Source organism: Pseudorasbora parva, chromosome 15, assembly GCF_024679245.1.
Source record: "Pseudorasbora parva isolate DD20220531a chromosome 15, ASM2467924v1, whole genome shotgun sequence".
Lineage (NCBI taxonomy): Eukaryota > Metazoa > Chordata > Actinopteri > Cypriniformes > Gobionidae > Pseudorasbora > Pseudorasbora parva.
The window spans coordinates 9,298,486-9,319,741 of record NC_090186.1 but is presented as its reverse complement, the minus strand read 5'-3'; the positions used below and the strand labels follow the sequence as shown (position 1 = coordinate 9,319,741).

The 21,256-nt window shown below is 37.3% G+C and overlaps 1 protein-coding gene across 1 annotated transcript; it reads right to left on the bottom strand.

The window, feature by feature from the left end:
- Window positions 1–850: 850 nt before the first annotated feature.
- Window positions 851–21,189, bottom strand: hif1ab (hypoxia inducible factor 1 subunit alpha b). The gene is made up of 15 exons (XM_067417030.1): window positions 20,912–21,189; window positions 8,819–9,009; window positions 7,822–7,967; window positions 7,651–7,735; window positions 7,449–7,558; window positions 6,917–7,119; window positions 6,258–6,364; window positions 5,509–5,656; window positions 5,101–5,357; window positions 3,935–4,161; window positions 3,676–3,798; window positions 3,256–3,587; window positions 3,028–3,118; window positions 2,660–2,777; window positions 851–2,216 (listed from the first exon to the last, which is right to left on the bottom strand). The coding sequence occupies exons 1-15, from the start codon at window positions 20,941–20,943 to the stop codon at window positions 2,062–2,064; spliced, it is 2,325 nt and encodes a 774-aa protein (XP_067273131.1). The 5' UTR covers window positions 20,944–21,189; the 3' UTR covers window positions 851–2,061.
- Window positions 21,190–21,256: the final 67 nt, after the last annotated feature.

Genomic DNA, 21,256 nt, shown 5'->3' with positions numbered 1-21,256 from the left:
GCAGTGCTTAGGCTAATGTAATTATATTTTGATTAAAATTACGCAGACCTAAATTTCCCTTAAACTACTAGTTCACACACACACACACACACACACAAAAAAACCTTTCTTCAGAAGGACTTTATTAACCCCCTGGAGCCTTGTGGAGCAGTTATGATGGATAGATGGACTTTTATAGCTTGCAGGTCAGACCCACATCAAGATGAAGTTGGGTCTGGGAAGGAACATACTTTTGGAATGGTTTAATCCAGGGGGCGGGATGAACGGTTGTCATTAGGATAGCGCTACAACCAACCAAGGTGAAGTGGAGCTAGATGATAGATTAAACTTTTGCCATATCCAGTCGGCAAAACTACGAACAAATCTTCCTTTTTTAAGAATGACTTCAGTGCCGTTCTTAGTTCTTTTCTCAAAGAAAAACATAACTCCAAGTCTTCTAGAGTCGCAGCCAAAGCCGATTCAAAAGACTGCGTTCGCCATCTTTATTTACAACTCTGCTACTGCAAGTACAACTCTGCTGTCATTATGTTTACCCGCACACCGACTCCATACACGATGTGATTGGCCTGACCAGAGTTTTGTTTTTCCAGCGAGAGTTGCTTAAACAACCCCCCGGCAGCAAATTAGATTTGCTACTGCTATGGTGCGTCAAGATTTCTAGGCTAGCACTTTTATGGAAGCAACAATAACTGCCATTGTAAAGCTTGGAAGAGCGAGGACTTTTTTAATAGAATTCTGATTGCATTCGTCTGAAAGAAGAATGTCACATACACCTAGGATGACTTGAGGTGCTAATTTTCATTTTTGGGTGAACTATCCCTTTAAGTCAATTGAAATGTGCGTCACAAAATTCTGGTCCACAATTGTCTTTTACTGATTTTTGCAATAAACAATACATTTAGTGTTAAGAGAATAAAGAAGAAGACTGGAGACTGCAGAGATAAATGAACAGAAGATTACAATAACAAAAAGAAAATGTCTTTCCTATTGAAAAACAAGATAAAAGGTCATAAAATATTTGCAGGACATTGTCAACAGGCTGACAGTCATCTGAAAGCATAACAACAAATATTGTCTTAAAACTAAGCATTCATGTCCTAATGCCATTATAAATACTTGTAAAACGGTGACAAATGATACATCAGCTTTGCATGATCTAAAACTGCTCATGATGAAGAAAAATGGTTACCAGCTAGGACTTCTTACAAGCATTAAGCATCTACCACATAGAGAAACAAATAAAATGACCCCTAAAATATAAAAATCTATTGCATAATTAAACTATAAATCTGTTAACCTCTTTGAGACAAAAACCATGATGAGAACATCAGAACATGATTGTGAATTCCCTTTTTTGCACATTCTTCATTACTTCCAATGTCTCTTTTGCTGTTCAAGAGAAAACTGAAAGTTATGCTAGCAAATATCAATGCAACGAAAAGCATCACTCACAAATATCCAACAGCTTTTACCATTGAGCCTATGAGTGCACACACACACACACAGCCTTTACGTAACCGTTACACAACGAAACAGAGAAAAAATAAATTGTTCAATCTTTCATTAAAAGTACATATTCGTAAAAATGGTTTTGTATATTGCATGGACTGCTGGTATTCTGTCTTAAGAAAATAGACTATTGTGCGACTGTAGCTACAATACACACGCTTTGGGGGGGATAAAACACAACGGGAGGCTTTTAGGAGAAAGTAGGGAATCCAGAGGGAGTGCGGGAGATTGTACGCATCGGCATGTTGGGGCAAGTTGTACATTTGACATTAAGGCTATTATCTCTTGTGATGCCACTGTAAAGTTACATTATGCTCCTGTCTCTAGGCCCTCTACACACTGGGATGGACTCTCTCTGGGCTCCTCTTCGCGTCACTGACGGTATCAATAGAAGGTGCAGGTCATTTGTTACATTTTTAAAACACTGGGGTTTATAGAGAACAATAGGGTGTGGAATAAAAGGGGACATATGGAGGCAGATTTCAGGGATCATGGGGGTCAAGGGGCGAGAGAGAGGGATGCAATGTCCAGAATCGCTAAACACAGCGGAGTTCAGTTGACTTGGTCCAGAGCACGCAGGAGCTCCTCTCCCTGGAGCAGATGATGGCGGTCCTGCACGGGAGCGTTGACCTCGCAGTCATATCGTGTCAGCTGAGGCAGCCCACCGCGGCCTTCTAAAGAACTGCACAACAGACGACTGGCCACATCTACAGTCAGAGGGGAAAGAATACAAACTGATTTACTGAAAACTGTATAATATGCACATGCTAAGATTCCACTCGAACAATGTCAGGTGGCGTTGCCTTCAAGTAAAAAGTAATAAAATATCTGCCCTACTAAATACATACTTTTTTTCCAAAAAATATCTAATTATATATTTAAATCATGAATTTTGTTTTCCAGTTGTTGCTTTTTCTTAAAAACAAAGCTAAAAAAAATTAGTGACATTTTAATTTAAAAAAATTACACCAAACTACTTTTCTCTAAATTCTTCCACCAAGAATTTCATCCAACAACATATACATTTTTACTTAAAGTTTCATACTGAAAACTTTTCATACTAAAAATGTATGTACCTTTATGTTTTACTTCTGTTTCATACTGACTTCCATAAAATAGATTGTACCATGATGATGGTCTCGTCACTCACCAGAGGGCAGTATAAGAATGGTTTTGTTTCCCCCGAGCACACCCGATCCTTTAACTTCTAAAACCTTTGTCCTTTTTCCAGGCTCTATAGCACCGTCCACACTCTGAAGCAAGGCACCCTGCAAGAAATAGTAGACTGGTCATTAGCATTAAGGTTACATGGAAAACGTCTCAAAAAGAGCACTTATTTATCAGCCGTGCTTCCCTTTAAGTTACAAATGTATGCAAAAAATTTAATGGAATACATAGGGCATAAAACAACTGAACGCAATAAAATATTAATATTAAAAATAACATTTAACAAATTAAAGTATACTTATATTTATGCATCTTTACATACAATCTTTGTATAAAATCTAACATACTGACCAGTCCAACAGCCTCAGAAAGTGATGTCACTTCCTCCAGCTTTCTCTTACGTTGGATATTCTGCATGGCTAACATCTTTGGAGACAGCTCTCTGATAAATTAGAGCAACAAACAGAAGATCAGATAACCTATAAGTAATTTAATCTGAAGGAAGGAAGTCAAAAAAGGAAGAAAGTCAAAAGCTTGCAGTTTATAACGGATCAGCAGCAAGTTGTGCCAGTGCTTTACCTGTTGTTGAGCTGACTGTCGCTCTGCGGGGTGGGGGATCTTGCCGGGGAAGTGTCTCGACTGCCACTGAAGGGCGAGACGGGAGCACTGCACACCTCCTGCAGCAGATGCAGAGGTGAAGGGGCCCGTGACGATGGCTCCTGTTTCACTGCACTGCTGGAGGAAGAGGCTGGAGATGCGGGTGAGGGTAAGGGCTGGAATAGAGAGCTCATGGACGAAACAGAGAGTGAGCTGGAGGGGAGCGGTTCCAGTGGAGAGGGGATGCGCAGCTGGTAGTCGTCATCCATCGGGATGTATGGAGCCAGCATTTCTAAGTCGAGATCATCCATGGCCTAGAGGTCACAGAAAATGTGTGTTCTGAAGTTTATGCAAATGCATAAGGACCATTATAGATGATATATATGAAGGACAAAGGTTTACCTGGGAGTTTAAGGGGGTCTTTGCTTCGGTATCAATCGCAAACAGTTTTTCAACCTGGTCTAGTTTGAATTCAGTACTGATGTCTGGGTCCACTTGAAAAAAGTAATCCATGGGGCTGTTGGGCTAGGAACAAAAACAAAACAACTAAAGTAAGTCTTTGAGACATGCAGGATCTTGTTAGCCCTAAAAAAGCAGCAATCATTTTGAAATGAGCAACAATACCGGCTTAAAAATAGCAAGCATTTAATTTGTAGTTTACCCCTGAAGAGCCGATTCCAGATGTGGAGGGTTTGTTTGTGGAGTCTGGAACATGATCAGAAGCAGAGCTGAAAGGAAAGTCCTCCGCTCCGGTCTCTAGTTTTGAAAGAACGGGGGTGGAGTCACTGGGTGTCAGAGCAGACAGACTGATGGGCAGCTTCTCGCTGCTGGAGGGCAGCATGACATCATTGTAAAGGGGCACTTCCTTCAGCAGCTGCATGTCAGAGTCTGGAGGGAATTGAATACTGTTAATTATTATTGGCAGCACACCAAAGAATTAAGTGATTTCATTTCTTACTAAACTAAGATTATGAATCCATTTTTTTCAAACCGCCTTAGAGGATAAGTAAATGTCTTGTACATGTTTCCATATTTACAAGATTAAAAGGTTGCAAAGGGAACATATTTGATTATGTAATGGTACAGTACACTACCACTAAAAAGTTTGGGGTCAGTAAGACTTTTTTTTGACAATAACTTAATACTTTTATTCAGCAAGAATGCATTAAATTAATCAAACCTGAAAGTAAAGACTTTTACATTGTTACAAAAGATTTTGATTTCAAATAAATGCTGTTCAATGTTTTCAACACTGATAAAAATAAATGTTTCTCGAGCACCAAACAACAACATAGAATGAATTCTGAAGGATCATATGACACTGAAGACTGGAGTAATAATGCTGAAAATTCAGCTTTGCCATCACAAGAGTAAATTACATTTTATAATTCCCATTAAAATAGCAGTTATGCTATTTTATTAACAATTATTTTAAATTGAAATATTTTAATATATTTTTTGAACAAATACTATGAGACTGCATAACTGCATAAGAGATGCCACCCCAAAAATTCTTACTGACCTCAAACTTTTGAATGGTAGTATATACAATATATACACATACTTTTCTTTTTCTTTTTTACTTTAAATAAGAACATGTGGGAAGGAAGCATTCATTCAAGTTGCAGGAATGTCATCTATGGCTAAACGGGATTGAGAACGATGAAAATGAGTATAAATATAATAATAAACACACTCTTTGCTCATGTTGACTCAAACTGCCAGCTCTCATTGAAAGCTAAGGTCTTCTGTTTCTTGCAATCTCTGTCAAAGTGAGCAAAGCTTCACTTGTTCCATTTAAAAATGTAACCATCCACCAGAAAGCACCTGAGTTGTTGAAGTCCAAAGAGATGAAGGTGTCTCCTGCTGCAGGTGCCAACACAGTGAGGGCCTCAGGCTCCATTTTAAGCTTCTCGTAAAGCTCAGAGCTCTCCATGGGACACTTGTCACCTTCTGGTTTGAAGAGTTTGAGCATGTCCAACTCAGGCGCCTCATCTTCCATTTCCTGGCTCTCTGTCTCTACAGCCTTGGGCTCCTTCACTGTCTGCTGCAGTGAAAGGACAACATCCCCCTCCACAATGCCACTGGACAGGACAGAATAATAGTTACATTATAAATATCATCACAGATGCATTTGTGATTATATTTACATACAAATAATACATCAGAGATTCACTAAATGTTTCTATAAAAATACTGGTCCATTGTAGAGATGAAACAAAACTCTAATCATACCTTAAAACGTAGTTGACGCAAACAATGCACTGGGGCTGTGAATTCTTGGGATTGTAGATAACGGTGGCCTGAGTCTCCACCCAAACAAAACCACCTTTCTTAGCCATCATGCGGTATTGGCCTGTGGTAGCCTGGCCCTTTGTGAACACTGGGAAAAATAGAATTCCCCAATTAGAAAAATATTTTTGGTAGCAATTTTGTATGTTAAAGTAAAACCTCTATCATGATCAGCTATGGCTCGTTCCCACTTAGAAGTGCGGTATGGTTCAGTACGTTTCTCGAAGCTAAACCCTGATCCAACCGCATCCTTATGATAGGCGCAGTGTAGCGATTGACATCATTCTCGGACGTAGAAGAAAGCAACACAGTAAACAACAGCAGATCTTGTTCTCGCTTCTCGGCATGTGGCTGTTGTAACAAGACAACGACGCGCTTTGTTTGAGCCAAGGCTGCAGGCTACAAGGAAACACACAGCCGAAAAAGCCTGCGCAAATGACGATCCTCTGATCAATGTTCTGTAGTGAGTATAGCTCCACCCTTTAGTACCGGACTACTGTGCTAGGTACCCCAACAGAGAAGGGTGCCAAAAAAGTGGTATGGACGGTTCGGAATTAGGGTACCATTCACAACTTCTGACCGTACCAAACTGTACTAAACCATACCGCCCAGTGGAATCGAGCCAGTAGATATTGTCCCCTGTGTGAAATTAGTAAACTATGCCCAACGATTATCTAAATCTAGATACTCACGGTTGTGATGCGTCTTGGTGAGGTGATCTGAATCCAGGGCGTGATAGTATTCGTACACTGACCTGTTCAGCAGATCATCTGGCTCATATCCCATCAGCTCTGTGATCCTTTGGGAAAGAGTCACAATTGAGAAGATTGTGTGTATTAGCTACATGCTGAAACATTAATTTAATTTAATGGTTAGTTAATAGTTTTAGTTAAGAAGAACATCATTTTTCAAAACAAAACAGTTCTGCATTTCTGGCTCTTCCGAAGTATAGTCTATGTAATTGCTTCACGATTAGCAGAGGCTTAAATATCACCACTGGCTTCTGCCACTAGGTGGTGTTAATACCATTCGTAAAAGTACAGAACACAGGGTTTTGTTTTTTTGCATGCTAAACCAGCTCAGCAGCATTGCTTTTATTTAAAGAGATGTAAACAACTCATAGGCATTCATTGCTACGTATAGATACCATCAAGGTGAACACAAACACAAAAAGAAAAGACAAATGTGTAATGGGAAAATTAAGTGGGGAAGGCAAGGGCAAAAGCCTTCACATTGAAACAATAAAGGGAAGAAAGGAATGAAGATGTCTGCCAATCTGTGTATTACTTAATCTGGGGGGAAATTTGATTGCCGTTTTCTATATATGACAGCATTACATCTCTCTGCTAACCTTTCATCACAGTATGAGAACTTCATGTCCAGAGTGTGACGGCTAAGGAAGGTCTTGCTGTCCAGAGGCACCTCGATGTTTGAGGGATGAGGAATGGGCTCACAGATGAGCACAAGGTAGGTCAGAGGGGGCTCTTTAAAGCCAGAGTCTCCTGAATCCTCGCTCCGCTCCTGCACACGGACATGACCAACGCAGTGAAGAACCTGTATCAGGAAAGAGAAGAGGGAAACGGTCTTTCTCAGTCTATTTATAGCAAGTCAGACATATATAAAAATCCCTAAAAGGATGCTCTACACACAACAGAACTCAAGTTTCCTTTTCTTCTTCCTGGTTACATTTTGTGTATACTTGCAATGTCACCAAAATTAATTCATAATTTAAAACAAAGTCAGGGAAATAGAATCTTATCTTCTAAATCAAATACCTAAAAATCTACCAGGAAACTGTAAAGCTAAGGATAAAACCAAATAAAAGCTGTGGATACCATCAGATTAGTGACAGTGAGAAAAATGCGTCACAATCCAGATCTCACCTTCCATGTAGCAGACTTGATATTGACAGTACGTCCTCTGCTAGTGAGTGTGCACTTCATACGCAGGAAGAAGCTGCGCTCTGTGTTCTGTTCCTTGGTCTTTTTTGATCCTAAACATGGACAAAAATCATGTTAATTCTTTTGTTATTAATGGCTGATGCATTTATGCAGAAAAATGAGCAGTGTACCATGCGTGACTCACCCGCCCTATGGACCAGCATCTCTCTCAACTCCTCATGGTCACATGGGTGTGAAAATTCAAAGACGCTGTGACCAGTCAGATCAAACTGAGCGAAAAGAGTGCAGAGACAGTTAGCTATACCTTAAGCTTTAAATCTAAACAGCAGAGAATAAAATGTAAACATCTGGCTACCTGTGTAAGGCCCATGCTCTTGCTGACATTCTCAGAGAGATAAACCATGTCTCCATCCTCAGACAGGACCATAAGGAAACCCTCCAGGGCCTTCAGATAAAAGCCGTTCAACTGGCTCTCCTCCTCGTTCTCTTTCTCAGTGTCATCTGCACAGTCAGACAATAGCAATCTAACATATGCAAAGTCATAGCGGCACATTATGCCTTATCCACAATTTCAGAAAATATGGCACCTTTAGTTTCAACTTGTCACTAGAACAAATTGCTCTGGGTAATTTCAATAAAAAAATGTGTTATATATTTTGTTCAGTTAAGGTCTTACAATATCCCACAAGTTTCCAACTATTCGTAAATTATGAGAAAATTGCTATTTTAGTAAAAGGTAATAATTTAGTAATAATATAGTAATAGTAATATATAATAGGCACCCTCCAGTGGTCGGAAAATGTGCATAGTGTAGCTTAAAGTAAACTTTAATAGAAATAATAATAATTATAAGCATAACTTTATTTTTACTATACAACTGAGATATTACAATACTAATACTTACGGCTATCCTCATTTCCTCAAAACCACAGGGAGACCTAAAGTTTCTCTTCAGCTGACAACAGCTGGTTATAAGTGCTTCTCATTATAAGATTGGGGAAATGTGCTCCCAAATACACATTATACCTGACCCAAACATAATGCAGTGCCACCCTTCACTCTGAAACAAGCACATACATATTTAATTATATTGTAGTTTTTTGCAGTGTCATAACCGTGCTTAACCATAATCACAATTTTGGTTTATTTAGATTAATGCAGTCCTAGTATAAAAAACATAGTATTTAAAATGTATAAATTAGTACTAATAGTTACAGTGCATATTGTTCATATTTCCCTCTGTGCTTCATATTACAGTATTCCTAACTATACTGGTGACAAGGTTTTGAATCAGTTTTGCATGATGTGCAACTTTTATGCACTTATACAAATATTCATCTCAGCAAACTGACCAGAGCTGAGCAGCTTCCTCATGCGCAGATAGCTGATGGTCAGCCTCATGATGGAGGCTTTGTCCAGGTGGGAGGTGACATTGTGTGGCAGGGGAAGCTGGTGTGCTAACTCGTAGAACACCTCGGACTCCTTTCCTCTGCGAGATCGCGCTGCATCCCTGGACTTCTCCTTCCTGCGCTCCGAGCTCACCCTGGTAAAATAAGGGAGGAGATTGCAGCATTAGCCTGGCTCCATGTTTGTGACAAGAGAGAGATCTGGAGCTTGTTCTTGAGGACATCACAGCAGCAAGGTCTTCATTTTTTTTTAAATCTCTCATTTGCATGGCGTCAACTGGCAATGTCAAAGGACAGAAAGATAGTCTCAATGTGACTGGCTGGTGAAAGGGGTGTGGACACAGTGTGAGAGACACAGTTACAGGCCTTGGAGGTCAGCCAACCGTTGTAAATATTGTTGTGTCAGACAGTTTTCAGATAAACATTTCGGTGCACTACAAGGAACAAAGTTTTCCACACAAATCTGTTTATGGCTTATAATGAGTGGCTAAAATGAGTCTCTCATGATTTCTAAAGAAGCATATCCATTATCCTTGAGACCTACAAGACAAACTCCCACACAATTAACAAGTTTTTCAGTTTAATGCAAGAATGGAGGGCTCTAAAAAACAAGCAAAACTCTGGGCAACAAAGAGCAACAATGTAATACAAATACCAAGTCTGCTGACAAATTAGATATGGAAACATCATTAAGGAACTGGATTTGGCCAACATTTGAAATGGCAATAACAGCAGAAAGACGTCAATGTCTGAAAAACACTGAGTGGAGTGACTCAATGGTGTTCTTCAGTTTAATTCAACCAGAAGCATCTGAGAAATAATGTTGCATTGGACAGTTTTATTGCAACATTTCCAACAGCAGTTGGGAGGGCCAGGAGCTGTCAGTGTCCCTGTAGTGTTAGTTTGTCTTCATGTATTTTTAACAGAAAGATAATTATCTTGAAATTTTCAATTACAAAATAGTGTAACATCTGAGTATTGTTGTCAAAAGTACCGACCGCGATACCAAATCGGTACTGAAATGTTAAAAATGTGACGCTTCGAGCACTGTTGAGCTATATATATATATAAAATATATATTGTACATAACCCCTCCCCATACAGTGGGGATTGCTTGAAGGCTTTCAATAGTACCGATATCAATATGCTTTGGCTTGCAATGTGTCAGGAATTTTTTTTGGCTCATAATAATTCTCTTGCAAATGCAGTTACAGATGCTGCTTTTTGACTGAACCTCTTCTACTTCTGCTGCATGAGATGAGAACACATTTTTATAATTTTTTGGGTCTTAAAAGAGTCTGTGTTTGTGATACATGTCCTTATTTCATGCAAAACACTTGCTGGATGCATTTAAATCTGCTCTAAGTGTACGTGAACGTGAACCGTATCAATCAAAACCGAATCTCCCTTTTCCTGACCCATTTTTGATTAATTGAAACATCAAACATACCAAAAGTATACAATTCCTCCATTCATTCAGAAACATACAACATTGTCCCTTCATGATAATACAGGAAGTAGGCTATGAAATGATATTGATTATTTAACACCTTTGTTCTTCATAAAATAATAAAATACCAGTTTGGGGTTTCTTTTTAGGCTGTTGTTGCAGCCAACTGCACAACATATTGCAGGCATTACTGAGACCGTTGGTCGTAAAGATGGCGGCGCAAAGCTACAGGGACGTCATGTGACCGGAACGAATCAGCCGAAATATGTTCAAATTTCCTTCAGGCACAGGCATTTCAGATGTGCACTGTTCACTGTTACGGTCTAGAATTGCTTATATGATTGAAATCACTTTCTTAAAGAAAAATACAGTTAAGTGCAATGTGTGCAGAGCAAGTCTACATTAGGGCTGTCAAAATTGCTGAAAAATTACATTTGAATATTCCCTCTAAAAAAACACGAATGTTCGAACTGTTCGAACATCTGGTTGTGCATTTTGTCAATGATGTGCATTACGTCAGTAACAGGACAAATTAATACAAAGAGACATAACTACTTGTATTATTTACGTTTAAAAATATTTGAAAAAGTATTACTTACACAAAAACAAGTAAATCAACTAGATGAAAATGTTCCCTGCGGGTATATGAGTGAGGAACGCCGCTGACGGTCTGGAGCTCACATCATAATGGCCAAGACCGCAGACCTCACTCTCTATCGCCCTCACGCTCTGAGCATTACGGTTTAAATGAACAAACTTTGAGTATTGATCAAGAGTTTTGTGCAATTTAAGGTCGCCTCTTGTCCCAAATACAGCAGGCTTTATTCAGTGATTGAAAAAAATATTATTAATATTAATTTAAGTTTTACAGCATAGTGAACGCTCCGAGCGAGCTGTGCTATGATAAACCTGGAACTTTTTAAATAATCAAACCAGTGGAAGCAGTGCATTTATCCTTTATTCATGCAGCATCTATTGAGCAGTAGCCTACACTTTAGTAATGCTTCTGTTTAACGATAAATAAAATTAGGCATGGTATGCTAACTGAATCTTACATAGCTTGCATTCAACATTATCTCACGGCTCAACAATTTTACCTCCAACCGACCAAAATCCAAAGTACTTCCAGATATGGCTTTTTAGATTTTGGAGGGTTAAAATTGCGTTCTCTGCTGCGGTTGAGTTGGGCTCTACACTTTCTGCCATCTTCCATGCAAGACGCATCACCTTTTAGCAGTGCCTGACAGTGCGACTTCTGTGACCTGTCACCCTCAGGCTTGCAAGCGCCCACTCGCAAAGCAGACAGCCACGCCTCTACTAATGAGTTTTTTCCTCTTATTTTTTTTTTAACTTTTATATTCGAATATTAATTTTCACCTTCAAAATTCATTTTTTTAAACTATTTGAATAATATATATATATATATATATATATATATATATATATATATATTCGAATTTAGAATATTAATTGACAGCCCCAGTCTACATATGGCTACATGAAATTATAGCGTATTGTTACAAGAAGAGTGCATACTCATTATTTTCATCAACAATAGGGTAAAATTTTTCATTAAAATAACTTCATTATTGACCGGGCAGAGGCTATTTAAATGTATTTAACCAAAATATTTAGATTATTTATACATAAGTAATGTTGTCCTATGACTTGTTAGCATCATTTAGACATTATTTTATTATTTGTAAGACAATTACAAATATTTGTAAGATAATTTGTAATAAATAAAGCCATAGTAGTGTAAAATACATTTTAAAACTTGCACTGGTTCAGACAAGGCTACTGTACTGTATGTTTGGCTTTTAATGGTGAGATTTTTGTTTTTGTAATCAGGCTCTTAAAAATGTAAAATAATTATAATTATCCACTTTCTATATTGAATTATCAGCCAAAATGTTCATATCGGTGAAAATGTCATATTAAATATGCAATGCAACATATTTATTAAGGGATAGTTCACCCAAACATGAAAAGTACCCCATGATTTACTCATAGTGCATCAATCCACTATAAAAGTAATCCACACAGCAGTCTGCAGTAAGCTAGATATTTTATTCTATAACATGTTAAATGTGGATATTTTTCACAAATCCATCGACTTGCTTCAGAAGGCCTTTATTAACCCCCCGGAGCCGTGTGGAGCACTTTTATAATTGATGCATGCACTCATTTGCTCTTCAAATTTTGGACTGCCAATCACTGCCATTATAAACCTTGGAAGAGCCAGTACATTTTTTTATATAACTACAATTGTATTTGCCTGAAAGAAGAACGTCACCTAGGATGGCTTGAGGGTAAATTTTGGGATAATTTTCATTTTTGGGTGAACTATCCCTTTAAGTAAATGATGTTACATGTGCAAATTAATGATAACATTCTCAAGGAAGCCGCAGGCTTTACCCCACACAAGCACCCGCTCGCCGATCCATCTGAACTGTCATTAAAAAAAAATCTTGAAAAGCTATCAGAGTTTGAGGCGTTTTACTCGTTATTTAGCTGGTAACTTGGCATACAGAAAACCTTTGTTATCCTGTTAAACCAAGAGTGCACGATGGCATTTGATCCATAATCCATACGGTTGTCAACTCACATATTTATACCCACAATAAATGTATAAAATGATGCAGATTCCATTATTTAGCTTTTTCTCATTAAAATGACCAATGAGGTCAGTATAACTGCCAACAAATCTATATAAGTCCCCATAAGAGGGCTCCTAGGTCAAAGCAGCAATAAAAAAAACAATGAGGAGGCATTGAGTCAACCGTCAAAGCCACACAAGACAAAGGAAGGAAAACGGTTAAAACAGCCTAGTGCCCTAGCAGGAAAAAACAGCATCTTGAGACAGAAGGCGTCCTAACTGCTCCCATCCTCTATATCAAAGCGCTCGCTTAAGTAAAGCGGAAATCATTTGTCCAGAAACAGAGGAAAACCCTTGTGCACAGGGGATGTTAATATGCGCATTTCATTGCAGTTCAGCCTATTTGTGTCTGTGCAGTGCAAGGCTGTCTTATACAAGTTCCATAAATGGACTGCTTAATAATATATGTCTACATTTATGACTGTTCTCAGAGTAGCTGTAACTTAACTGTAAATGCATTTCACATGATTTTGCATTGTATGGTTTATAAAAAATACAAGAGCTTCCTTTGAAATGGGTGTTTCTATCATGATGACAAGATGGCTAATAAAACAGTGATACCGCATCTGTTGATGCAAAATTAATTTGCTGTATTATCTCTGTCCATTTTCCAAAGCAATCATCATCTTCTCATGTTAAATGTTTTGGTCAAATTAAACTTAATTGTCTTTTTGATTTTAATTATTTAACTTTGTGTTAGAATAAACCCAGGCCAGTACACATACACAGTACAAAGTACCCTGAATTGCAAACCCAGTATTGACAAAATGTAAAGAAAAAAAAGAAACTGTAAAGAAACATTAGGGATGTGCCTGAAGCTGAATACATTATTTGTTAAAAAACAGATGATTGGCTTCAAAATGAATAACAAATAATTCTGTTGATTAATAGAAAAATTATTTAGCAGACAGTCACTCCTTGTGTTTGCAAGTAAACTAGGGGATAGCACCAAATTATACTAACACTGTCAAAAAAGAAATGTTGACATAACTTAAAATTCTACGGCAACTTGCTGCACATCGTTTTTGAGTTTACTTAACTTTTACACAAAGTAGTTCACTCAACTCAATTAACTGATTAAGGTTGCAGGTCTCCCAATTTAAGAGCTTTTGTTCAGCTGATTGAGTTATGTTTTTGATTTTGTGTTGAATTTTTGTGTATTTCTTTATGTCACTATCAAAGTGATCAGTGTTTGCTTTAGTTGGGCAGTTTGAGAACTTTTTAATGTTAGTGTTTCTCTGGTTGCTGAATGAGAATTTAAATCATTGTGTAGTGGTTTAATTCACTGATTTTATGACTGAGTTTAATATGAGCAATATACTATTAACTTTGTTTTATTGTGATGCTAGAAAAGCTCCAGCACGGTTTTAATCAGAAAAGTTGAATAAGGTTTAAAACCAATTGTACATTAAGCACTTTGACCTCCTGTGAGATTTACATCAATAATCAGCGTATGAATCTCAACAACGGTGACATGCTTTATGCCACAATGCATGCTGGGAGCCATGGATGAGTTTTACATGATGCACCCAGAAAGCATAATTAACTTGTTGCAACTTATATGCTTGTTAACTTGCAATTACAAAACGAATTTACAATTAATACCAACTTTTATTAATTTTAATTGTCCAGTTAAATAAAACAATCGTTAACCTAAATTTTTGTGAGTTGGATTTTCTGTCTTTTTCACAGTTCTGACTTTTTCCCACACAATTGTGAGTTATAATGTCAGAATTGCAGGATATAAATGTGCAATTATGAGAAATAAAGACAGAATTAAACTTTATAACCTTTTAAAAGATATCAATTTTTCCCTCAGAATTGCCTGTATCTCGCAATTCTGACTTTATAATATGCAACAGCAACTTTACATCATGCAATTCTGAGGTAAAAAAAAGAAAATAAAAAAGTCTGAAGTGTGCGATTAAAGTCATAAAATTCGCTTTTTTTTTATTCCATGGCGGAAACAAGCTTTCATTGAATCCTGCCTAATTATACAGAACAGAGAAGTCAACTAGATGTTTACTTCCAAGTTGATATGGAAGATGTACAGTTTTGCATTAATAAGATATGAAGTGGTTTAAATCATTTATAGTATCATTTGATATATTTTTTAACTAAAGCAAGACTGCTTCATGGTATTTACATTTAAAATATAAATTAAATAAATTCAGCAAATTTTTAGAAACATTAGTCTGTAAACTACACGATATACTCTTATATTTGTGATTCAAAATTACTTGCACTATGACATACGATTATGTTCACATTGCCTAATCCTACACTCTTAGAAGAAAAGGTTCTATCGGCGCTACGTATTTGGAACCCTTAAAAGGTTATATATAGAAGTTTAGTTGAGTATACTCCAAAGACCCTTTTTCCAAAGGGTCTCCAAAGGTTCTATAATGACAAGAAAGAATCCTTTTGGCACTTAAAAGGGGTTCTATATAGAACAGCAAAAAAAGCATTTCTTAACTGAGTTATTTTTTTCCAAAATAAGACAATTACTTTTGCTTGTCTAGTAAATACTTCTTGTTTTAAGAATGTTTAGATGTTTGGACTAGAAACAAGACAAAAATACTAAGTAAGAAAAGCATTTTTTGCAGTGAACCTTTTAGGGGTTCCAACTACATAGCGCCAATAGAACCTTTTCTTTTAAGAGTGTACAATCTACCAAAAAATACCTGGTTGACTATTGATCATTGAACAAAAATTTATGGCAGCCTAAAAGGTGGAAGGTTTTATGTCATGATTCCTAGTCTAATTGTATTCATATATCACATACAAGACACAATGACAGAATCTATACCCCTTTGACCCAGGGATTTAAAAAAATACTCTATACAGGGCTTGGTGATGTGATATGGGCCAAAAGATTATCATCATAAAAATGAATTCTCAATATCAGTTTACATTTATGCATTTGGCAGAAGCTTTTATCCAAAACGACTTAAATTGCATTTTAAGGTACATATTTTTTACATTTCTTTCAGTTCTTGCTTTCCCTGGGAATCGAACCCATGACCTTGGCGTTGCAAGCGCTACGCACTACTGTTTGAGCTACAGGAAAGCAGTTGATATTGATAATTACCACAATAAATGTCCAATCTTCATTTCGTTCAAAGGTATAAGGTAAAAGTGTAGAAACCAGACTGTTAACTGTGGATTTAAACTACCCTTTATTGTCAGAAAATGACACAAACTTAAAGTTTTTGAATTCTTTACAATTTTCCTTAACAAAATAAATAGGCTTATCTTAATAGAAAAATGTATTACTGCATGTTCTAACAGGTGATCTGGCTTCAAATTATGAAACATTTTTTTACGTAGCTTGAAGGCATGTATCTTTGGCCCATTATTGAAGTACAGGTTGCAATAATAATATGGTTTGTTAATAAAATTATTAATAATGTTTTGTCTCTTAAGCCCCTTTCACACTGCGATTCCGGCAAATACATGGATAATGCGACCCGGCATTTGTTCCCGGGCCGCTAGATTTGGTCTATTCACACTGCCAGCGAAATACCGTAATATGTGCGCTTTCACAGACAACCCGTAACGGTCCCGGGTCGAGTTGACACGTGACATGATGTGACGTATAATGGCGAGCGATCTCAGCTTCAGCGCGGATAGTAAGGAGCTCCGTGGTCTCGCGTTGTGTCCAGTTTGCGCACATAAAATTTTATGTAAAATTTAACATTTATAAAATTAAACATTTAAAACACCGACTAGGTCTTCTGGCACTGCAGGGTTGTATTATTGAAGAAACAAGCTCTAGGAGTCGCAAGATAACTACGTACACGTTGCGGCATTAGTTTCAGCTTTTGTTCACACAGCGCTCGAATTCGGTAATCAATCCCGGGACGTGGTTGCTTTCACACAGAAGGCGACCCGGCAATGTTCCGGGAATATTGCGGGTCCGACGTGCAGTGTGAAAGGGGCTTCAGAAATGCACATTTGAACAGCAGCTTGAGTTGACCGTAGTGGTAGCTTGAGTTAGGATGCAGATGTAAATTTATGTTCGTTAACCCTCTGGGGTTCTTCATTTATGGGTCACACTCAGGACCTTCGGGTCTAAAAGGACCCGGAGGTCGGGAAAAAAAAAATTGAGTAAAATCAATGAAATATATTTTTGTTCAAAAATATTTTTTCTTTTCTTTTTTGGTGTTTTGAGATAATTTTATGATTTATAAATAATATTTATGCAATAATTATGACCCATTTTTTCCCATTGAATATAATAGAATTTTATTTTATTTATTTTTTCCTTTTTTTATTAAAGCTGTATTTCATTTTAGAGTCAAGCCTAGGCCTCATGAAAGCATTTTTTTTTATTTGATTGGTGCCATCTGGTGGACACAGTGAGCATTTTTATCACGCAATAGCACATTTTTACCAATAGAGTGCATTACAGAACCTGTGTGTGTGTGTGTGTGTGTGTGTGTGTGTGTGAGTTTTTGTTTGTCTGTTTTGCACTCTTGATGTTTTAGAGATTCACCCCTTCACTGTTGAGTCCTTTTTTTCTGCATCCTGGCTGATTTGTAGATTATATGCACAAAAAACTCTGTATTTTCATATTTTTGCCAATTTCCCATTCATTTCCTATGGGGGTCTTTTTTGACCCGAAGGCCCCGAGTGTGACTATTTTTTTTACGACCACTTAGACTTTTCCAATCCTGTCCCCAATTTTTTTTTCTGTCCATATACCAAGTACCAATACCCTCACCAAGTTTCGTACCATTCAGATGAAGCTACGATTTTTAACATTTCTTTCAAAAAAAAATTCGGGTCAGAAATGACCGAAGAACCCCAGAGGGTTAACAAAACTTGTAAAAGTTGTAACATTTCAATATGGCAAAATTTTTATATTCTGACTGTTTGGGACAAGGCTTTGCAGATCTGCATTTCCAGTATACTATTTAAGTTATATTTATTAAAAAATATTTACTGCTGGATTTGGCTGATGCAATGAACTCTTTTCACATGGTGACAAGTTTTTTTCTCCATACTGCAACATAAATCTAGCAATTTCTCTCATATTTAATATTTTAGGGTAATTTGTTTTATAACAACGTTGTCTACATCAGGCGTGACCGTTGTTGTTTTGAGTATGTGTGCTGCTTGATCAATATTATATTTAAATGAACATTTTGTCAAATATTGATCAGTGAACCAAAATCGACAACTTTTATTGAGTACAATCTTGGGGGTATGGGATTTAATTGGAAGAGAAAAAGTTGAACTTATTTATCTTTGTGTTTTTAAGCAGGATAAATGAAGGCGGCAGCTTGTTATTGTTTAATGTCTCACCGTCTCATCGGATCAAGCTAGCCAGCAGCAACATGCTGAAGAAGATATTATGGAAGAACACACTCACGGCTTAAATTTTTTAAAAAGTATTTAAAAACTGAGAATGATACCATTTATGCATTTCACATTCTTTCCGGGAAAATAAAGCTTCGCTACAAATTCTGAGTGACCAGCAGTGTTTTAGCAAAAATTCATGTCACAAATCAAACAATATAATTTTAAAATCAATGTAAACAAACAAAAACTGAACTGATGGAATCACACGCTTTCAGAGCGGCGGATTGTGCGCACATTTGGTGTGTGTCAGACAGCAGGTAGTTGTTTTTTGCAAGTTATCACGTTTAATAACCCTCTTTAACATCAAGCAAGTCACATAAGTAACAGTTGTGTGCCCAGTCTATTCTATGCTAAATGCGTTAACCTAAAATGTACACTTTTCCCAATGTTGAAGTAGCCTATTAAAATCATTCAGATATTGCGTGCCGTTGTGATATGCATATCGCGATACATACATTTGCGATTATATTGTGCAGCCCTATTTTGCTCAATGAGCAACTGTTTAAAGCAGTAGCCTATTATGGTTTGTCTTTGCTGCATACTGCTTATTGCATATAGTGAAACACAGCTAAATCCAAACTAAAGCATGTGTATTTGCTTTAGTTATTTTTACATCTAATTTCATTGCCACTTAGTTGAATTATGTTTCTGCTACACAAAGTATTTGAGTTGTGTTTACGAGGAAAAATGTAGTTGAAATTACAGGTGCATGTTAAAAACATGTCTATTTGTTTGTCTACTCTAAAGTCTGGTCAAACATAAATTAGACAAGTTCAAAATACTTAGTCCGATGCAAAGATGCCTAAACATTTTTTGAGGTGATATTTTTTAGTGTAAATGGTCTGTGTGTTGCAAAGCAAATTAGTTTGTTTCCGCTTTTGGCACTTAATCATTATAACGAACATTTATCAAACTTGTTTTATCAAGGATAATTATATTGTGATAACTTTCGTTATTTTATCGCCCAGACCTATTTCAAAACAAGAAAATATGCTAAGAGGGACACACTTTAACATTCAAACTGATAGAGGTCTTGCAGCTGTCTTGCCACAAGACTGGGCAGGAAGTTGCTTTGACGTCAATGCTGGGAGTGATTAAGATTCGAGAGAAGAGTATGTACTTGCTTGAACTTGGATGCCAACCAAATTTATGTCAGGAAAATATTGCCACTAATAACAGGGTATTATTCACTTTATATGGGGCCTAACAGACAGGTTTGTTTTTTTAAATGATTGTTCATAATCAGGGTATGGTATGGTCAGGGTCAAATTGCCACTAATAGGATTGAATACAATTAACTAAAAATCCCTATGACAACAACAAACAAACAAAAATCAGCAAACATTTAACATTAATTCCACTTCAGATTCACTTAATGTGAGAACACTGTGAATATTACAGCACTTTGACTACATATTTGAAAAGCAGATATGTGTGCTTTCCTGAAGCTCAAACAACAGAGCATCACGGTTTTAAAAAATCAACCATCAATGTTCTACAACATCAAAAGTGTCAAAATGACACCATAACAAAATAAATGGTGGCACCCTGGATCTTAGCATAACTACAATGCCAGTCTTCCTGTAAATTCACGAGTACAGAAAAACCAAGCAACATTTCCAGTCTTAGCAAGAGCAAAACTTCTTTCCATCTCATTTGAGCCCACACTAATGACAGGCCTGACAAAGAACAAGACAATGTCAGCAAAATCCAAGGATGAATTCCAGCATCCAGTCCTATATCCACAAATATGCCAGACGAGCTGGGTGAACAAGGGCAACGAGTTAGTGACACCCGTGGTGGGGTTCCCCTTGTTCACCCAGCTCTGAGGGGTCTGTGGTGAAGAATTGGTCAGTGGTCTGAGGGGTGAAGAAGGGATTCATTATATTACTAGCACATTGCTCTTTTACCTCACAAATAAACTGCATCAAAACATTCAGCATTACTTACATACACAATATCAGAATACCAAGTACAAACCACTGAACTAAGAACAAAGAATATGCCATTTACGTTCTCCTCTAGTATAACAGACGGCTGTCTTGTTATTGCACTATGGGAAAAGAAGCCGAGCATGTATTTTGTGTTCATATCATTACAATCATTAATTTGACATTTATGCTCAAATATGTCTGTGCCTATATAAACAGTTTGTTTATGCACTACCATTGGAACCGAAATATGTATATAGTATTATAAACTGTTTAAGCAACACATCACTAAAAAGTTTAAGTTAGCATAGTGCTAGTTTCTTAGCCAATATTCACAATCAGAAACTGGACACTCTGCTAACGTTACCTCAAATAAAGCGAAATATTCCGCCACAAAGCATCATATATCATACTTTTTATTTCTTGAATAAAATGTAATGGGTTTTAAAAACAAATAGTCGTCATGAGCGCTTTAAACTTGCTCTTAATTGTTTGGTTTTCCATCCAACACAAAATGGCGACACGTTCGGTGTGACGGGGATGAAGATCTTTCGGTGTGTCTACTACATAACATAGGCATGACCAAATCCGCTTAACAACCATTTCTTTAACACAAAAAAGGGAATCCCTACCTTTTCTTTTCAGTGACAACTCCAGTATCCATTCCTGGGTGAAACCACTCAGTATGTGTTAGGTTTTTCCAAACCGCGAGGCCAGAAAATCAAGGACGTGGCCACCTCTTGCTAACAAATAAAACGTGTTTCTAAAGGAAACGAGCAGGCGCGATAAAATTATCCGATTTTATGAGTGTGGTGTGTGGAAAGCGTCAAAACTGTAGAGATCAACCCTTCGGTTCGCTGAAGGTCAAATCATTTGTCTGACACCCAGTCGGTGCAGCTTCTGGTCGGTACAAAGAGTTAACCGTGCCTGCGCTCCCCCTACTACTCTCCGCGCGTTCACGAGACGCTAGCGGGAGC

Excerpts from the sequence above, each read along its gene's own strand:
- hif1ab (XM_067417030.1), bottom strand. The coding sequence starts at position 20,943 with ATGGATACTGGAGTTGTCACTGAAAAGAAAAG. Across the intron at positions 7,120-7,448 it reads TCAAGTCTGCTACATGGAAG|GTTCTTCACTGCGTTGGTCA; the intron begins GTGAGATCTGGA and ends TTCCTGATACAG. Across the intron at positions 2,217-2,659 it reads CATTCTTATACTGCCCTCTG|ATGTGGCCAGTCGTCTGTTG; the intron begins GTGAGTGACGAG and ends CTCTGACTGTAG.